General features: G+C 38.6%; 1 protein-coding gene across 7 annotated transcripts in view; it reads right to left on the bottom strand.

Annotated features, from left to right (window-relative positions):
• Positions 1-2,565: 2,565 nt before the first annotated feature.
• The window catches only part of LOC139166796 (arylsulfatase H-like), a 37,289-nt gene continuing 18,960 nt past the window's right edge, over positions 2,566-20,894 (bottom strand). For 6 of the 7 annotated variants that reach the window (XM_070750868.1, XM_070750865.1, XM_070750866.1 and 3 more), the window contains 3 exons: positions 18,725-18,887; positions 17,388-17,509; positions 2,566-3,037 (listed from right to left, as the gene is read on the bottom strand). In XM_070750868.1, the coding sequence (XP_070606969.1) occupies positions 2,679-3,037; positions 17,388-17,509; positions 18,725-18,887 (644 nt within the window). In that variant the 3' untranslated portion in view covers positions 2,566-2,678. The remainder of the gene's footprint in view (positions 3,038-17,387; positions 17,510-18,724; positions 18,888-20,894) is intronic. The other variant, XM_070750872.1, reaches the window with a different exon arrangement.

The raw sequence follows: 20,894 nt of genomic DNA, 5'->3' as shown, positions 1-20,894 counted from the left end.
AGCTCATCTGGTGGATGATTATACTTGCTCATCTGGTGGATGATTATAGCCAACTGAACATCGTGGCTGACTAGGCAGAGAAAAAGATTAGTAGAAATGGTACCAAAATAGTAACTTGAGCAGGTGGCTAAATCCTACCTATTGTTGTGGCCCGCCAGCAGCCTGTGCAGCTGGTAGCGGATCCCTCCTGAGAAGAGGCCGACATGGTGATGTGCAGGTAGCACCTGAGTTGGACAGTGAGGAGTACCAGAGTCAGAGATTCAGCCAGAGCCTTCAGAACCTCCAGCACCTCACATCAATGATGAAGAAGATGAGGAGGAAGAGCCTCGTTTTAAAGCACGGACACGCAGAGCTGCCAAAAAACAGTAATGGTTCCTTAGGAGGAGGTCTCCTCAGGAGTAAGGCTTGGGGCTAATTGGCCACTCACCTAGCCTACTTAACCCACAAGGGCAAAAATTATGAAGGAAACTTTTATTTGTTCAAGTGCCTTTGTGGTCTGAAAAATGTTTGATCATCTTGTTTTGGGTGGTGGTGGTTGTGGACTGCTTCTAGGCATTTTGCCAACCCTTGTAAGCTTCTTGAGATATTTTAAATTATATTTATAATTTATGACTTTATGGACTTCTGATAGCTGTTAATGCTGTTTAATTAACAGCTGGGTTTAAAAAAAAAAGAAAATACTGCTTTAACTGGAGTTTGTGTGTGTAACTACTAATCAAATTTATTAGTCATTCATTGAGTAAACATAGGTGTGTGTGCTAAGTTCTTTCTGGTCCATAGCTGGGGCAGAACACCTATGCCCATTAACCTTGAAGAAGTGAAGTGAACTTCCCAAGTTCTATCAAGAGCGCTCTATCCATTTTCCCTCTTTAGAAAGGTTCTTCATCTCCTTTTTTTCTTACTTTTCTTACTTATGGCTAGTGTTGGGCGAACCCAATGAAGTTTGGGTTTGGCAAACTTACCCAAACTTGGTGGCGGAGTTCAGGTAAGTTCGTCAAACCCGAACCAGAACACTTCTGGAAATAAACCCACACACCAGGAAGAAGTCTCCCTGTCATCAAAGCTCCGCACCCGGAATCCCATCACGGGATTCTCCACCTCCTTTTGGTACAGCGCTGCTGCGGCGTCATTTTCTGTAAAAATTTAAAAAAATATTTTTACGGAAAAGGACACCAGGGACGTGGGGAATCCCACAATAGGATTCTGGGGGCAGAGCTTTGACGACAGGGATACTTCTTCCTGGCTGGCAGGATGGAGAGCCTGCCGGCTCATGTCGCTGCTTACCGGCAGGGAGGGTGGCCTAAAAAATAAAAAAAAAGAAAGAAGCAGTGAAGGGTGGGCCGAGGTGGGGGAGGGAGGTTGCGCACAGGTTCTCCTCGGGGGCGGCACTAGAGTAATGGAGGGAGGATGGAATCCAGGAAGTGATCACCTTGGCATGCTTAGCTACCCGACCACGTGGCACCCGCAATGTGGGGCTTTGCCTCCGTGCACCGCCACTGTCGGGGTGGAGAAAAAGCAACAGGAGCATCGCTGCTTACCGGTGCGGATGAGCAGGTCGAGTTGGTTCGTGGACCCTTCATGCAGGGAAATCGCCATGTTTATGCCGCTGGAGCAAATGGCAGTGGCAGCAACGGCTTTGTATTGACCCGCAGGGGCTTTCTGGTGCTCGGGCCCATGCGCGCTGGGATGTGCAACCCCACTTGAAAGGACAGGTGCGCGCTTCCACCGCTGCCGCCACACCAGTCAGAGCAGGACCTCGCTCGGCCAGAGCTTCCTCTGTGTGCTTGCTCCTGGCCGGCCGGCTGCCCCGAAGCCAGCGCTTAGCTTGCACTTCTCGCCCTCCCGCATGGAGTGGCAAGCGAGGCCCCCGTGGGAATTTTTTAGCTTTGACGACAGGGAGACTTCTTCCTGGTGCGTGGCTTTATTTTGTCCGGCCAGGAAGAAGTATCCATGTCATCAAAGCTCTGCCCCCAGAATTCCATCATGGGATTTCCCATGTCCTTGACGTCCTTTTCTGTAAAAATATTTTATTTTTATTTTTATGGAAAAGGATGCTGGAGCAGTGCTGCACCAAAGGGAGGTGGAGAATCTCACGATGGAATTCCGGGGGCGGAACTATGACGTCATGGATACTTCTTCCTGGCCAGCTGAAATAAAGCCTCGCGCCAGAAAGAAGTCTCCATGTCATCAAAGTTCCGCCCCCAGAATCCCATCGTGGGATTCCCCACTTCCTTTTGCACCTCCCTCCCAGCCTCCCTCCCAGCCGACAGCTCCCTAGTGTTCACCTTCCTCTGCCGCCACTGGCGTCCAGCTCATCCTTCTCTTCTCAGCAGATGACAGCTGGGTGGCGGCGCTTCGCGGTGTTCGGCACGAACGCCAAACTAAAACCTGAACTTTTAAAAAAGTACGGGTTCAGCATGCCGAACATCACAAAGTTCGGTACGAACCCAAACTGTGCAAGTTCGGTTCGCCCAACACTACTTATGTCATTAATCTTGGAAACACAAACCCTCACACCGAAACACGCATCGAATCTGAGATAGAATCTTTCTTTGTGACACAACATATTTTAAACTCTCCTCTTTATTTCATCCAGTGAAAGTTACATTGTTTAGAAGGTTTCTTTTTCTAGACTTGATAAAACATGAAAGACAAACAACTTCAAAAATGACGCCATATTAAATATTGTTCTTTTCTTTGTCACAGTAACAAAATGGAAATGACCCACAGCATGGCTGGAGCCACGGTTTCCAGATGGTGTTGTAGAAAGACAGCTGTTCTGGGACAGGAGTGAGAGTTTTGCGATGCTTTTCTACAGCTTTGTTTATTCTCTCAAGAATTGTGTAAAATTGTGGCTCACTGTCTGCTGATAGAGGGTTGGCTTCTGAAGGGTCTCTTGAGAGATGAAACAGTAGAGGAGGATCATGATGGGTGACCCCTTCTCCTGAACATGGACAGTACTTACTGACATAGCAGGCTCCAGATCTTTCAGGTTGGAAAACAGGGCTCACATAATGGGCCTTCCACACATTTCCATCTGATGGAAAAGAATCTGAGTTATTAAAATGGAAGCAAACTATGAACAAGTTTTAAACAGTCTAGTTTCCCCCAATATAACTGTTTTAATTTTAGTAGACACCTTTGTGCCTACCGTTCCTGTCCTAATGTGTTTTTATCTTTTCTATCTCTACTTTATACTGATATTATGTTAAACATACTACAATACAATACTATATTTGTATGACAAATAAAATAAATAAATAAAATTGAGAAAAGCAATCTTTTTATGTTGCCTATTAGCTGCATTCTGATAAGCCGCATAAGCTGCATCCTGTTGTAAACTACCTTGAGTCTGCAGAGAAGGGTAGCATAGAAATCTAAGTAATAAATAAACTAATAAAATAAATAAATTCTCTTTTAAGAAAGAAAGATGCTACTGTTCCACTCCTTTATTTTTTAAAAATAGCACTTTAAAAAGGCAACGCATTTGCTTGTAATACAGCTTCACCCCCCTTTATTGTTTCCTACCCATATTACTTGCAGATTTTTTTTCCTCTGTGATTTCTATACTTTATGATATAAGGGTACTACAATCAAATACTATGTCAATATCATGTTAATTCTTACAGAATAATATAATTTTTTGAATTAGACCCATAGCAATTTTATATCAATTGTTCTGACATCAAAATTAAAATCAAAAAGAGTCTGCGGAGAGGGGCAGCATACAAATATAAATAAATAATAAAATAAAATAAAATAAAATAAAATAAAATAAAATAAAATAAAATAATAAAATAAAATAAAATAAAATAAAATAAAATAAAATAAAATAAAATAAAATAAAATAAAATAAAATAAAATAAAATAAAATAAAATAAAATAAAATAAAATAAAATAAAATAAAATAAAATAAAATAAAATAAAATAAAATAAAATAAAATCCTGCCCATGTCTTAGAACTAGAACTAAATTTAGAATTAAAAGTAGCCTTTTGAGATTAATTATGTTTATACTATTTTTGGTGCCAGTAGCGATGTCAAAAGAAATATATAATGATGGGGATGGAAGGATTTTGATAGTACAATTAGATCTAGAAACAAAACCACTAACAATTGTCTCAATTTATGCACCAAATGATAATCAAAAACAATTTTATAAAGATTTACATGAAAAAATTAATGAACTATCAATTGAAAATATGATAATAATAGGAGACTTTAATGCAATCTCAGATGACCAAATGGATTACAATGGGAAAAGAAAAGAAAAGGTAATTCTACCGGCGTCATTTTGGAAAATGAGTTCAGAATTAGCATTAAAAGATGTATGGCGAGAACAGCATTTAAAAGATAAACAGTATACTTTTTATTCCAACCCGCATAAGACATGGTCTAGAATCGATATGGCTTGGGCTCCTATACACATAATGGAACAAATAAGTGAAATAGAAATAGAGACAAATACTTGGGCGGACCATAACCCTTTATCCTTATATTGAAAAGGTAAAAGGAGAATAAAGAATTGGTCAATGAATAGAACTATAATAAAAGATCCTGAATACAAGAAATGGATAGAAAAGGAATTAGAGATTTTTTTAAAACATAAATAAAAATACAGATACCACACCTCAAAATTTATGGGATACAACTAAAGCATATATACGTGGACTAACAATATCATTTATAGCAAAAAAAAAAATAAAGAAAAGAAAAAACATCAAGGAGCATTAATAGAAGAATTAAGAAAATTAGAAATTTTAATGCAAAAAGAGGACAAGGATGACAAATTAAAAAACCAGAGAGAATTAATAAGACATAAACTGAGATTAATAGAACAAGAACCAATTGTAGAAAAGATAAAGAGAACAAAACAAGATTATTTTGAGCATGCGAATAAACCGGGAAGATGGCTGGCATACAAACTAAGAAAAGAGAGAGAAAATAAAATTATAAAAAATTTGATAGATTCAAAAGGTATAATAAAACATAGAATAGAAGATAAAAAGGAAATAGTATTGGAATTTTATAAACAATTATATAAGAAAGAAGAGATAAATGAGGATTTAATTTTTAAATATCTAGAAAAAATAGAACTTCCAGTTTTAACTGAAACACAACAGGAAAGATTAAATAGACCTATTACAGATATAGAATTAAAACAATCTATAAAGAATCAAAAAAATAACAAAGCGACTGGTCCAGACGCAATACCAGCTGAATTTTATAAATTAGAATTAGAAATATTTTTTTCAAATATGCTTGAGATATATAATCAAATATTGACAATAGGTAAATTACCAAAAACCTGGTCAGAAACTTTAATAACTTTAATACATAAGGCTGATATTAAGAAAGAAAAAATTGAAAATTATAGACCCATTTCATTGTTGAATGTTGATTATAAAATATTTATATCAATATTTGCTAATAGACTTAAAAGTATTATAAATAATATGATACATAGTGATCAAAATGGATTTCTACCAGGAAGACAAATTAAAAATAATTTAAGAATAATAGTCAATACTCTGGAATATTATGAGCAGCATCCAGAAAAGCAAATGGCACTTATATTTTTGGATGCCAAAAAAGCATTTGACAACGTGGATTGGAATTTTATGAAAATACAATGAAATAAGATGGAAGTAGGAACAAATTTTTTTAATATAATAGATGCTATATATTCTGAACAAACTGCTAAAATTATTATAAACAGTGAACAGACAGAAAAAGTAGTTATACAAAGAGGAGTAAGACAAGGTTGCCCAATATCACCATTGTTATTTATTCTAACTTTAGAAGCATTGTTGATAAAAAATAAGAGCGGATAAGGAAATAAAAGGATTGGAAATCAGAAAAGAAACTTATAAAATACAAGCATTTGCTGACGATGTAGTGTTTGTTTTGGAGGACCCAATAGAATCTATTTCAAATTTAATAAATGTGATCGAAGAATATGGGAAAGTTGCAGGATTGAAAATAAACAAGGAAAAGACACAGATATTAACAAAAAATATGACTGAAATACAGAGAAAATATTTAGGAGACTTATCAAACATGAAGATCACGAAAAAAGTGAAATATTTAGGGATATGGATGACTTCTAAAGGCTTATCCTTAAAAAATGATAATTATCTAAAATTATTAAGTCAGATCAAAAAAGACTTAGACATATGGAGTAATTTACAATTATCACTCGTAGGAAGAATCTCCACAGTTAAAATGAATATTCTTCCAAAAATATTGTTTCTTTTTCAAGTGATCCCAATAAATCCAGGTACGAAATTCTTTGCCGAATTGAATAAGATAATAAGAAAATTTATTTGGCAAGGCAAAAAATCAAGAATAAAACAAAATTCACTAGAAGATCGTAAGGAAAGAGGAGGCCTAGGTCTCCCAAATTGGAAACTATATTATCATGCCACAGCCTTGACATGGATAAAAGAATGGCTGACATTAGAAAATCAAAGATTGCTCAATCTAGAAGGCCACGACTTGATGGTCGGATGGCACTCATTTGTATGGTATGACAAATTAAAAACTCACTCATATTTAAAAAACAATGTTATTAGAAAAGCATTAATAGAAGTGTGGAATGAAATAAAGAAAAATCACTTTTTAGTTATGCCAGAATGGGTTTCACCCTTTGAAGCAATTGTACACCCGAATCTTAAAGGAAAAGGTAAGATTTGGAAATATAGTGACTTGTTAGATAACCAATTAAAACTTAGAACAAAACAAGAGTTATACGAGTTAGGTATAGATTTAGATTGGTGGCATTATATGCAGATTAGTTCTAGATACCAAATAGACATAAAGACTTATATTTAAAAAAAAGAAAATAATGTATTGAGCAAATTATTATTCCAAAGTCAAACAAAGACAATTGGAAATGTTTATAAATATTTATTAAATCATAGAACGATAGGTTGGATATTGAAAGATAATATGATCAGTTGGTGCAAAAATTTTGGTAAAGAGATTGATATACATACTTGGGAAAAGGTATGGAAGTATAATTGGAAAATAACAAAATCAATCTCTTTTAAAGAAAATCAAATTAAGATGTTTTATAGATGGCACCTTCCACCATATAGAATTTCTAAAATGTTTCCATCTGTATCGCCTATTTGTTGGAAATGCAAAAAAGAAGTTGGCACATATTATCATGCATGGTGGACCTGTTCTGAGACAAAAATATTTTGGAATAAAGTAGAGAATTGGATAAATGAAATAACAAAGGAGAAGATCAAAAAATCTCCTGAATTTTTCCTATTGGGTATTTCAAATATAAAGTATAAAAAGGAAATTTACTATTTAATAATACATATATTGGCGGCGGCACGAATAGCATTTGCACAGAAATGGAAAGAAAAGACGATACCGAAAGACACGGAGGTATTTAAAAAAATTATAGAATGTGCAGAATTAGACATGATGACTAAACGTTTGAATAACCAAACTGAAACAGAATTTTACAAAATATGGGATAAAGTATATGATTGGTGGAATGTTAAAAATAGTACTAAAATTAAATATATAAGAATAAATGACTATTTGAAAAATTATAAGATAGAATTAAATAGTTTATATGATAACTAACCTAGAAGTGTTTATTTTGTTTTCTTTTTGTACTACCAATAATTTGTTTATTGTTCTTTATATATACATATATATATATATACAAGTGTATCATTTTTCAAAACATAAAGAAATTTAATCAATAATTTTAATCTTAAAAATATGGAATTAAATTTAATGATAATGTATTTTGCAAGAGTGGCATTTCTGCTTAGATCTCGTAACAGTTAGAGTTTTTTATATTCTGTATTAGTTAGACTTCTACGATAAGCGGAGCAATGGTAGCTCCTTAAATGTTCAATGTTGTATGTCTTTGTCTGTCTTTTTTGAAAATAATAAAAAATATTTTTTTTTAAAAAAAAGAAATCTAAGTAATAAATAAACTAATAAAATAAATAAATTCTCTTTTAAGAAAGAAAGATGCTACTGTTCCACTCCTTTATTTTAAAAAAATAGCACTTTAAAAAGGCAACGCATTTGCTTGTAATACAGCTTCACCCCCCTTTATTATTTATTTATTTATTATTTATTTATTTATTATTTAGATTTGTATGCCGCCCCTCTCCGAGGACTCGGGGCGGCTCACAGCAGAGAAAAACAAATCATAAATAATCTGAATACATTTAAAACATTTAAGATTTAAAAAGAAACCCCATATAGTACATACACACTCACAAGCATACCATACACAATTTAAACATGCCCAGGGGGAGATGTCTTAGTTCCCCCATGCCTGACGGCAAAGGTGGGTTTTAAGGAGTTTATGGAAGGCAGGTAGAGTAGGGGCAGTTCTAATCTTCGGGGGGAGTTGGTTCCAGAGAGCCGGTGCCGCCACAGAGAAGGCTCTTCCCCTGGGGCCCGCCAAGCGACACTGTTTAGTTGACGGGACCCGGAGAAGGCCCACTCTGTGGGACCTAATCGGTCGCTGGGATTCGTGCGGCAGGAGGCGGTCTCGGAGGTATTCTGGTCCGATGCCATGAAGGGCTTTAAAGGTCATAACCAACACTTTGAATTGTGACTGGAAATTGATCAGCAGCCAATGCAGACTGCGGAGTGATGGTGAAACATGGGCATACCTAGGTAAGCCCATGACTGCTCTCGCAGCTGCATTCTGCACGATCTGAAGTTTCCGAACACTTTTCAGAGGTAGCCCCATGTAGAGAGCATTACAGTAGTCGAACCTCGAGGTGATGAGGGCATGAGTGACTGTGAGCAATGAGTCCCGGTCCAGATAGGGCCGCAACTGGTGCACCAGGCGGACCTGGGCAAACGCCCACCTCGCCACAGCTGAGAGATGGTTTTCTAATGTGAGCTGTGGATCGAGGAGGACGCCCAAGTTGCGGACCCTCTCTGAGGGGGGCAATGATTCCCCCCCCCAGGGTGATGGACGGACAGATGGGATTGTCCTTGGGATGCAGAACCCACATCCACTCCGTCTTATCCGGGTTGAGTTTGAGTCTGTTGACACCCATCCAGGCCCCAACAGCCTCCAGGCACCGGCACATTACTTCCACCGCTTCGTTGACTGGGCATGGGGTGGAGATGTAAAGCTGGGTATCATCGGCATATTGATGATACCTCACCCCATGTCCTTGGATGATCTCACCCAGCGGTTTCATGTAGATGTTGAATAACAGGGGGGAGAGGACCGACCCCTGAGGTACCCCACAAGGGAGCGACCTCGGAGCCGACCTCTGACCCCCCACTAACACCGACTGTGACCGGCCAGAGAGGTAGGAGGAGAACCACTGAAGAACAGTGCCTCCCACTCCCAACCCCTCCAGCCGGTGCAGAAGGATACCATGGTCGATGGTATCGAAAACCGCTGAGAGGTCAAGAAGCACCAGGACAGAGGATAAACCCCTGTCCCGGGCCCGCCAGAGATCATCCATCAATGCGACCAAAGCGGTTTCCGTGCTGTAACTGGGCCTGAAGCCTGACTGCTGGGGACCTAGATAATCGGCTTCTTCCAAGGACCGCTGGAGCTGGAGTGCCACCACCTTCTCGACAACCTTCCCCATAAAGGGAAGGTTGGAGACTGGACAATAGTTATTAAGTACGGCTGGGTCCAGGGAGGGCTTCTTGAGAAGGGGGCGCACAAGCGCTTCTTTATAGAGAGTTGGAAAGACTCCCCTCCCCAAGGAAGCATTGGTAATCTCCTGGGCCCAGCTCCGTGTCACCTCCCTGCTGGCCGAGACCAACCAGGAGGGACACGGATCCAGTAAACAGGTGGCGGAACTCACAGCTCCAATGGCCTTGTCCACTTCATCAGGTGTCACGAGATCAAACTCTTCCCAGACAGGTGGACAAGTACGTGCCCCAGTCACCTCGACTAACTCGTTGTCAGTCGACTCTGTATTACAATTGGAGTCGAGATCAGCCTGGATCTGAGCGACTTTATCAGCGAAAAACGTGTTAAAATCCTCGGCACTGCTCTGCAAGGGCTCCCCAGCTCCCCCCTGGTTAAGAAGGGAGCGGGTCACCCTAAACAGAGCGGCCGGGCGGGATTCTGCTGATGCAATCAAGGCGGCATGGTACGCGCATCTTGCCGCCTTGAGCGCCACTTTGTAAATCTTAATAAAAGCTCTTACAAGTGTTCGATCGGATTCGGACCTACTCTTCCTCCATCGCTTCTCTAGACGTCTCTTTTGGCGTTTCAACTCCCGGAGCTCCTCATTGAACCATGGGGCTCTACGGGGTCTAGCGCCGCGGAGAGGTCGAAAAGGCGCAATCCGGTCAAGAGCCCCAGCCGCAGCCCTGTTCCAGGCCTCAGCAAGGGACTCCGCCGAACTGTGGATGAGTGCCTCTGGAATAACCCCAAGCGCCATCTGAAAGCCCTCTGGGTCCATCAGGCGTCTGGGGCGGAACATCTTCATTGGTTCCGCCTCCCTGCGGGGAAGGATTGGAGCCAGGAAGTCAAGCCGTAGTAGAAAATGGTCTGGCCATGACAAAGGCAACGCTTCTAAGCCCCTTAGTCTCGGATCATTACTCAATTGCTCGGAAAGGAATACCATGTCAGGTGCGTGCACTCCCTCGTGAGTCAGACCCTGTACTACTTGAGTCAGGTCCATGGCTGTCATGGTGGCCATGAACTCCTGTGCCAGCCCAGAGGTTTCGCCGAGTGACGGCAGGTTGAAGTCCCCCAGGACAATGAGTCCGGGGAACTCCACCGCCAACCCGGCTACCTCCTTGAGTAGCACAGGCAGGGCTTTTGACACGCAGCTGGGAGGCAGGTATGTGAGAAATAAGCCCACCTGAACCCCTAAGTCCAAATTCAGCAAGAGAGACTCGCAACCCGCAATTTCCGGAGCAATGAGTCTACGCAGGCAAAGGCTCTCCCTGGCTATAATAGCCACTCCTCCCCCCCTTCCCTGGGGTCGAGGTTGATGCCATATCTGAAACCCGGCTGGGCAAATTTCAGAGAGAGGAACACCTCCCTCCGGGCCCAGCCAGGTTTCAGTAATACAAGCCAGGTCGGCCTCCTCATCCAGGATCAGATCCCGGATGAGGAGAGCTTTATTTACCACTGACCTGGCATTGAGCAGCAGCAACCCGAGCCCAGGGCCAGAGTTACACTCATCACCAGTACCCAAGATTGGGCTCACAATCTGCTTTATTGTTTCCTACCCATATTACTTGCAGATTTTTTTCCCTCTGTGATTTCTATACTTCTTTATGATATAAGGGTACTACAATCAAATACTATGTCAATATCATGTTAATTCTTACAGAATAATATAATTTTTTGAATTAGACCCATAGCAATTTTATATCAATTGTTCTGACATCAAAATTAAAATCAAAAAGAGTCTGCGGAGAGGGGCAGCATACAAATATAAATAAAATAAATAAAATAAAATAAAATAAAATAAAATAATCAAATCAAATCAAATCAAATCAAATCCTGCCCATGTCTTAGAACTAGAACTAAATTTAGAATTAAAATTAGCCTTTTGAAATTAATTATGTTTATACTATTTTTGGTGCCAGTAGCGATGTCAGGAAAACACTTGAGAATCTTTAAATTCTAGATTAGGTGGTCTGAAGCACATAATCCCCAGTGTTCTCTGGACCAAAATAGTTTTCCAGGTTTTGGATGAATGTTAATGCAGTAAAAATCACTAGGTTATTCTACAGGATTAAATATTTGTCTTTAATTTTTTTTTTCCCAAAATGAAAGAGACACTTACTTTGTTACAAATTATTTATCTCTGAATAGATAAAAGCTAATGCGATTTGATTATAATGGAACATAAATGTTATAAATAATTTAAGCAAATCAAGTGACTAGTTGGAATCATGTTACAACAACAGTAGTAACAACAACAACAACAACAACAACAACAACAACAGTATACTATCATCTGAAATGTAAGGGGAAAAAAAGCCAATGACGTTTAATATATGGAGAATTTCTCAAAATTAAACCCAGATCAAAGTAACAATTTTTGAACTGTAAAGCATAATTATGGCTGTTCTTTGCACAAACTAAAAGAAACAGATACTGAAATACAGATCCATTAATTCTTCAAAATACTGACATTCCACCATTTTTCAAGATGGACAGAGTACCAGATCTATTTTTGTATGCAGGGTGGTTTAAAAAAAAAAAATTTGGAACAACTACCTCCCCCCCCCCGAGGTCAGTACTGCTCCCACCCTACTGGGCTTCCGAAAAGACCTGACTCTGCCAGTAGCCCCGGGGGCCATGAGAGTCAACATCTTATCCCAGCCGATTGATTGGTATGTGTGAGGGTGTGATAGTATTGATTAGTTTAAGGGTTTTTATTGCTATTAATATTTAACATATTGATTAGTTTAAGGGGTTTTATTGTTATTAATATTTGATTTTCTATTGTATTATTTTATTGTTGTAAGCTGCCCTAAATCCTAAGGGATTGGGTAGCATATAAGTCATATATATATATATATATATATATATATATATATATATATATATATATATATGTCACATGTTTAAGCTGAATTTGAAAATTAAGGGAGACTAGGATAGGAGACTATATATATATATATATATATATATATATATATATATATATATATATATATATATATATATATATTGTTCTGAGTTTGGGTTTTGCCCTGTGTAATATTTTGCATGTCTATGCGATGTTTCGGTGAAATCACATTCACCATCATCAGGCTGAAGTTTCAAGCTTCGTGCTGTTGTAAAATGGAATGTTTGCAACTGTCATTTCTTCTTAGTATATAGTGTGGGGGTGGAGATTTGGTTTGAATGTAGCAAATAGATTGGGTGATTATGTTTTAGTGATCTGATTGGTTGGTGGAATCATAATTATTAGAAGGATTGACATGGTGATTTTTATGAAGTGTTTTTTTTTTTGTTTAAGGCTGGTTTCCAAATCTCTGGTAGGCGGGACGTGTCATCTCTTTTATTTATGCAAAGGGGGCTCCTCTCAATCTCTATGGCTTCCAAAGCAATTCTTCTATATAAATTCTCTGTGTTGTGAAGTAATTTAGTTTTTTCAAAGTCAATTTCGTGCCCTGTTTTTTTTAATGTGCTGGACAAGGGAGGAAGTTTTTTCTTCTTTTTTAATTGCATTGGTTGGTAAGGTCTAGGATATATTTGGGGGGCTTGTGTTTGTCCTGGATGGCTGTCAAGGCTTCTTTAATTAGGTATTTGTGTGAAAAGGGACACAACATCAAAACTCACAAGTAGGTCATCGGGTTGTAGGTTTTGTTTTTTAATTATTTGTATAAAGTGGAATGAATTTTGAACATATGAGGTAATAGTTTCTGTATATGGTTGAAGGTATTTGGCTACAAATTTGGCAAGGTTTTGTAGAGGGGAGCCTATAGAACTGACTATTGGCCTAAGAGGTATTCCTTCCTTGTGTATTTTTGGAAGGCCATAGAGTTTTGGACATATGGAAGATTTTTCTCTGGGGATGACCTACTTGTGAGTTTTGATGTCGTGTCCCTTTTCACACAAATACCTATTAAAGAAGCCTTGACAGCCATCCAGGACAAACACAAGCCCCCCAAATATATCCTAGACCTTACCAACCACTGCCTGACTAATACATACTTCATCTATAACGAACAAAGATATAAACAGATAGAGGGAGCCCCCATGGGATCACCTATTAAAGAAGCCTTGACAGCCATCCAGGACAAACACAAGCCCCCCAAATATATCCTAGACCTTACCAACCACTGCCTGACTAATACATACTTCATCTATAACGAACAAAGATATAAACAGATAGAGGGAGCCCCCATGGGATCACCCCTCTCACCTGTCATCGCCAACCTCTACATGGAATATTTCGAAAATAATGCATTAGAGCAATCCAAATACAAACCTAAACTTTGGCTGAGATATGTTGATGATACCTTTGTAATTTGGCCACATAGTAAGGAAAAGCTAGACAATTTCCTCACACATCTCTATAGCCTACACCCCAATATACAGTTTACCATGGAAACAGAAATCAATGATCAACTTCCCTTTCTAGATGTACTGGTCTATAAAAAACCCAATGGCAGCCTAGGACACACTATCTACCAAAAGAAAACCCATACCAACCATTATCTAAATGCACACTCACACCACCACCCCGCACAAATCACCTCAGTGGCCAAAACTCTCATCACCAGAACCAAACGCCTAGCTGACCATGAGCACTTAAAAACTGAATTGAACAAACTCAAAGATGTATTAATTTCTAATGGATTCGAAGGGAAAACAATCACAAACCTAATCAAAAAAGAGACACTCCCCAAAAAACAAGATCAAGAACAGGACAATGGTACCACCATCCTCCCTTACATCAAGGGCACCACAGACAAAATTAGTAAAATTCTGCACAAACATAACATCAAAACTTCATTTTGCACTAACCAAAAAATATCTAATATCCTAAGGAGCCCAAAAGATAAAATCCAATTGGAATACCAAGGAATCTATGAAATTCCTTGCAAAACATGTGCAGCCACATACATTGGACAAACCAATCGAAGAGTAAGTGCACGCATTGCAGAACATAAAAATGCAATTAAAAAAGAAGAAAAAACTTCCTCCCTTGTCCAGCACATTAAAAAAAACAGGGCATGAAATTGACTTTGAAAAAACTAAATTACTTCACAAAACAGAGAATTTATATAGAAGAATTGCTTTGGAAGCCATAGAGATTGAGAGGAGCCCCCTTTGCATAAATAAAAGAGATGACATGTCCCGCCTACCAGAGATTTGGAAACCAGCCTTAAACAAAAAAACACTTCATAAAAATCACCATGTCAATCCTTCTAATAATTATGATTCCACCAACCAATCAGATCACTAAAACATAATCACCCAATCTATTTGCTACATTCAAACCAAATCTCCACCCCCACACTATATACTAAGAAGAAATGACAGTTGCAAGCATTCCATTTTACAACAGCACGAAGCTTGAAACTTCAGCCTGATGATGGTGAATGTGATTTCACCGAAACGTCGCATAGACATGCAAAATATTACACAGGGCAAAACCCGAACTCAGAACAATCTACATACATATACCCGTGAAAATCTACGAAAACAAATATATATATATATATATATATATATATATATATATATATATATATATGTGTGAAATGTTTTGAGCTGGAATTTTTAAAATTAAGGGAGACTAGGATGGTCCCATTTCAGCCTTGTTCTGGGGTCATCAGCTAGCCACACCCTTTCCTTTACTGGGATTCGATCTGGTGAACTCTGCCTTGTAAAGCAGAGAACTAGCAGTTAGAGCTATCAGATCAGAACCCTTCCAGCTCTGTACCAGGGAGGGGGTATATGTTTTTTTAATGTCGGATCACCCTGGTATATTTTAAGGAACGTCACAGCTCCTTTTTTGCCTCTAGGCCCAACCCAGGACCACTACAAGGCAGTTAATATATTTTATAGCCGACAACTATATTCTGTATGTGTTAAATGTTTTTAGCTGGAATTTTTAAAATTAAGGGAGACTAGGATGGTCCCATTTCGGCCTTGTTCTGGCCTCATCAGCTAGCCACATCCTTTCCTTTACTGGGATTCGATCTGGTGAACTCTGCCTTGTAAAGCAGAGAACTAGCAGTTAGAGCTATCAGATCAGAACCCTTCCAGCTCTGTACCAGGGAGGGGGTATATGTGTTTTTTTCATATATATATATATTCCATATTCACAGCAACACGAAGCTTAAAACTTCAACCTGATGATGGTGAATGTGATTTCACCGAAACGTTGCATAGACATGCAAAATATTACACAGGGCAAAACCCGAACTCAGAACAATCTACATACATATACCCGTGAAAATTTACGAAAACAAATATATATATATATATATATATATATGTAGATTGTTCTGAGTTCGGGTTTTGCCCTGTGTAATGTTTTGCATGTCTATGCGACGTTTCGGCGAAATCACATTCACCATCTTCAGGCTGAAGTTCCAATCTTTGTGTTGTTGTAAATGGAATGTTTGCAACTGACATTTCTTCCTAGTATGTAGTGTGGGGGTGGAGATTTGTTTTGAATGTAGCAAATAGATTGGGTGATTATGTTTCAGTGAAACATCACTGAAACATAATCACCCAATCTATTTGCTACATTCAAAACAAATCTCCACCCCCACACTACATACTAGGAAGAAATGTCAGTTGCAAACATTCCATTTACAACAACACAAAGATTGGAACTTCAGCCTGAAGATGGTGAATGTGATTTCGCCGAAACGTCGCATAGACATGCAAAACATTACACAGGGCAAAACCCGAACTCAGAACAATCTACATACATATACCCATGAAAATTTACGAAAACAAATATATATATATATATATATATATATATATATATATATATATATATATATATATATGTAGATTGTTCTGAGTTCGGGTTTTGCCCTGTGTAATATTTTGCATGTTTATGCGACGTTTCGGTGAAATCACATCCACCATCATCAGTCTGAAGTTTCCAACCTTCGTGCTGTTGTAAAATGGAATGTTTGCAACTGTCATTTCTTCCTAGTATATAGTGTGGGGGTGGAGATTTGGTTTGAATGTAGCAATTAGATTGGGTGATTATGTTTCAGTGATCTGATTGGTTGGTGGAATCATAATTATTAGAAGGATTGACATGGTGATTTTTATGAAGTGTTTTTTGTTTAAGGTTGGTTTCCAAATTTCAAAATTCCAAATTCATAATTATTAGAAGGATTGACATGGTGATTTTTATGAAGTGTTACATTCAAACCAAATCTCCACCCCCACACTATATACTAGGAAGAAATGACAGTTGCAAACATTCCATTTTACAACAGCAAGAAGCTTGGAAACTTCAGCCTGATGATGGTGGATGTGATTTCACCGAAACGTCGCATAAACATGCAAAATATTACACAGGGCAAAACCCGAACTCAGAACAATCTACATACATATACCCGTGAAAATTTACGAAAACAAATATATATATATATATATATATATATATAGATAGATAGATAGATAGATAGATAGATAGATAGATAGATGATAGATAGATAGATAGATATAGAGAGATAGAGATAGAGATAGAGATAGATAGACAGACAGACAGACAGACAGACAGACATTTAGAAAGGGATAAATTTTGTTTCAAATGAGAAAAGACAAAGCAAAATGCAAACCCTATCAGTTTCGAGTCATTTCAACATATAACCCTGCAAGATGAACTACAATAAGCTTTTAAGGATACCATGGTTTGCCAGGCAAATTAGGTTTTGCCTGAAGGAACCCTTGAAACTTACTCTTCTTCTCATACCATCGCACTGCATGTAAGTGTACACCACAGTAATGAAACATAAATTCATGCTCTGAATGCTGAACCAGTCCCTGCAGCAAAGGCATCAAATTCTGGCCATCAATTACCCTAAAAGGACAACAAGCACATAGTTTTAACAGATATATTTGGAGCCATGCATTAATACTCCAAAAACTGAACATTTGTTAATACACTGCATGAATATAGCTGGGCATCTGCTATACATGAATACAGTCCAAATTCCAAATTGGAATTTGCAAATTCTTGTCTATGCAGAATTCTACAGCCAGAAAAGATTCTCTATATACTTCTTCAAAAAATATTGTAAAGGCTATTTTGGGATAGTTTTCTTCCTTACATAGGAGTCTTCATAGACTGTCAGAACTGCGAGATAGTTTTTTTCCCTTTTTAAAAAAATACTATTCCTGAAAAAAGACACACATCTGTATTGCTGCCAATAAAACCCCAAAGACATATTCATGATATCATGAGGCATCAATCCTAATTTTAATGAAATCTTTATATTTCATTAAATATAAAGGAGCCGGGGTGGCGCACCAAGTAGAGTGCTGTACTGCAGGCCACTGAAGCTGACTGTAGATCTGTAGGTCAGCAATTCAAATCTCATCACCGGCTCAAGGTTGACTCAGCCTTCCATCCTTCCGAGGTGGGTAAAATGAGGACCCGGATTGTGGGGGCAGTATGCTGGCTCTGTTAAAAAGTGCTATTACTAACATATTGTAAGCCACCCTGAGTCTAAGGAGAAGGGTGGCATAAAAATCAAATCAAATCAAATCAAATAAAATAAAATATGAGAACAAGTATTCTCAGTTTTCTCTCAAACATTTCCAAAATATTATTTTTCCATTGTATTGTTGCAGGTAAGATTTGTTGGTAAAACTTTCTACTAGCTTACTAGGGGTCACTGTAAGTACTATTCCATGGGAAGAATAGCAATTCTGCAATATCAAACAACTTCCCATCTTTTTCACCCACCCACCTGGACTTGTGTTCCTAAATGTAGAACAAATATATTCTGCTTATATTACTTTTGACCATGCAACTGTTTTACTTTATTTCTCAACATTTATGAAAAATACATTTGCTTCTTTAATTTGAAACTTTCCAAGTATTCCCATTGCTTCACCCATTTCTTTTTTTTTCTTTTAGAATAAAATCAGCACAGTTTCAGAATGGAAGGAACAGTTGGAAATATTCTGAAAGTCAGTAAATCAGAATCCTAGCAGGTCTGTACTACTAAGCACTTTTCACTAGCTTTGGGGATCACTAGGCTTAAGATATTAAGTTCTGTAGCATCCATACCTATCTTGTGGCACTGTTTCACCAGCCAAGTGAACCAATGTGGAAAAGATGTCCATTAGGCTTGTTGGTACAGCAATCTCTTTGCCCTCTGGCAACACTCCTGTCCATCTAAATAATCCCGGAACACGGATTCCTCCTTCCCAACCTCCCATGGCTTTTCCACCTTGAAATAACAACATTTCATTTCATTCCATTTAGAAACATAGAAACATAGAAGACTGACGGCAGAAAAAGACCTCATGATCCATCTAGTCTGCCCTAATACTATTTTTTTGTATTTTATCTTAGGATGGATCTATGTTTATCCCAGGCATGTTTAAATTCAGTTACTGTGGATTTACCAACCACATCTGCTGGAAGTTTGTTCCAAGGATTTACTACTCTTTCAGTAAAATAATATTTTCTCATGTTGCTTTTGATCTTTCCCCCAACTAACTTCAGATTGTGTCCCCTTGTTCTTGTGTTCACTTTCCTATTAAAAACACTTCCCCCCTGAACCTTATTCAACCCTTTGACATATTTAAATGTTTTGATTTCCTTCTGTCCTCCAGACTATACAGATTGAGTTCATTAAGTCTTTCCTGATAAGTTTTATGCTTAAGACCTTCCACCATTCTTATAGCCCGTCTTTGGACCCGTTCAATTTTGTCGATATTTATTTATTTATTTCTCTTTTTCTTTCTTCTTTCTTTTCTCTCACTCTCTCTCTCCCTCCTTCCCTCTAACTCTCCCTCTCCCTCCCTTTTCTCTGACATTATGTAAAGATCTAGCTCTCTGGAGAAGACTCTAATGCTGGGAAAGATGAAAGGAATCAAAGAACAGGATGACCAGCAGCATAGGCACAGTATGCTTTCCACAGTCACTTCTTGTGATATGGGTGGCTATAAAAATTTGATAAATGAATAAATACAGTAGTAAGGAGTGTGCTTTTGGAATAGATGACAAACCAGATATTAGGGAGGAAATCTATGTGGTTGCTAAGAGCTGACAACAATTGAAGGGCCCTCCTCCTCCTCCCCTTCATCTTCTCCCTCTTGGAAGCCTCTTTTATTAGTCTCGCAATTGCTGCTGATTTCTTGATAAGTCTGTGTTTGTGAGAGGTTTTGCAAACACAGAGAATTTTCAGTCAGAACTCAGTGCTTCTAACCTATCTTAGCTAGATTGTATTGTCAATAGGTCTTACAAACAATAGAGCCTCTTAGGACATTCATAAAAGATTCCTAGAGCAAGAATACATGAACAATTATTTTGATTTTCAACTAAAAGGAACTAAGCAGAAAAAATGAAATTAAATTATTTATTTACTTAAATGATCTATCTTAAACAACTCTGGGCAGCTCACAACAATAATAAAACCAATAACAAAAACAATACAAATAATAAAACAAAAAGCAAATGTTCTGAGTACTAATTATTCCCCTTGGAATGCTCCACAGCAACCCCCATTCCATACTCTTCTCATTGCACTTATATAATTCCAGCATCCAATTAAAAATATAGGTCTTCTAAAACAGTGATGGTGAATCTTTTTTCCCTTGGGTGACGAAAGAGCATGCATGCTTGCTATCACGCATGCACAAGTGCCCACAGCCATATTTCAATGCCTGGGGAGGGCGAAAACAGCTTTCCCCGCCTCCCGGAGGCCCTCTGGAGGCAGGAAATTGCTTGTTTCCCAACTTCTGGTGGGTCCAGTAGGCTCATGTTTCTCTCTCCCCAGGCTCCAAAGGCTTCCTTAGAGTCAGGGAAGGGTAAAAACGCCCTCCCCCATCCCCCTGGAGGCTCTCTGGAAGCCAAAAACGCTCTCCTAGAGCCTCTGTGTGAGTCAAAAATCAGCTGGCTGGCACACACATATATGTTGGAGGAAATGGTGGGCTACAAGCCGGAACGCTAAATTGCACACGTCGCCATGGCTTGTAAATTCTTGCGGGACCAGCGCGGTTTTGCTGCTGCACCTGTGGAGGTAGCAAAATCGTGCATGGAGCCGCAGGTATGCCCATATTTTGGCATGCGCAGAAGCAAAAAAACCTCATCAAAACACGGGCGCACCTATGGCTCCATGCACAATTTTGCTACCTCCATAATATCCAAGCTGCGGCAGCGAGCACAATTTAGCATTCTGGCTCATAGTCTACCGCTGGTTGGAGGTGAGCTAGGGGAACAGCTTGTGTGC

Source organism: Erythrolamprus reginae, chromosome 4, assembly GCF_031021105.1.
Source record: "Erythrolamprus reginae isolate rEryReg1 chromosome 4, rEryReg1.hap1, whole genome shotgun sequence".
NCBI classification, from domain to species: domain Eukaryota; kingdom Metazoa; phylum Chordata; class Lepidosauria; order Squamata; family Dipsadidae; genus Erythrolamprus; species Erythrolamprus reginae.
This window is presented reverse-complemented; position numbering and strand designations above follow the sequence as displayed.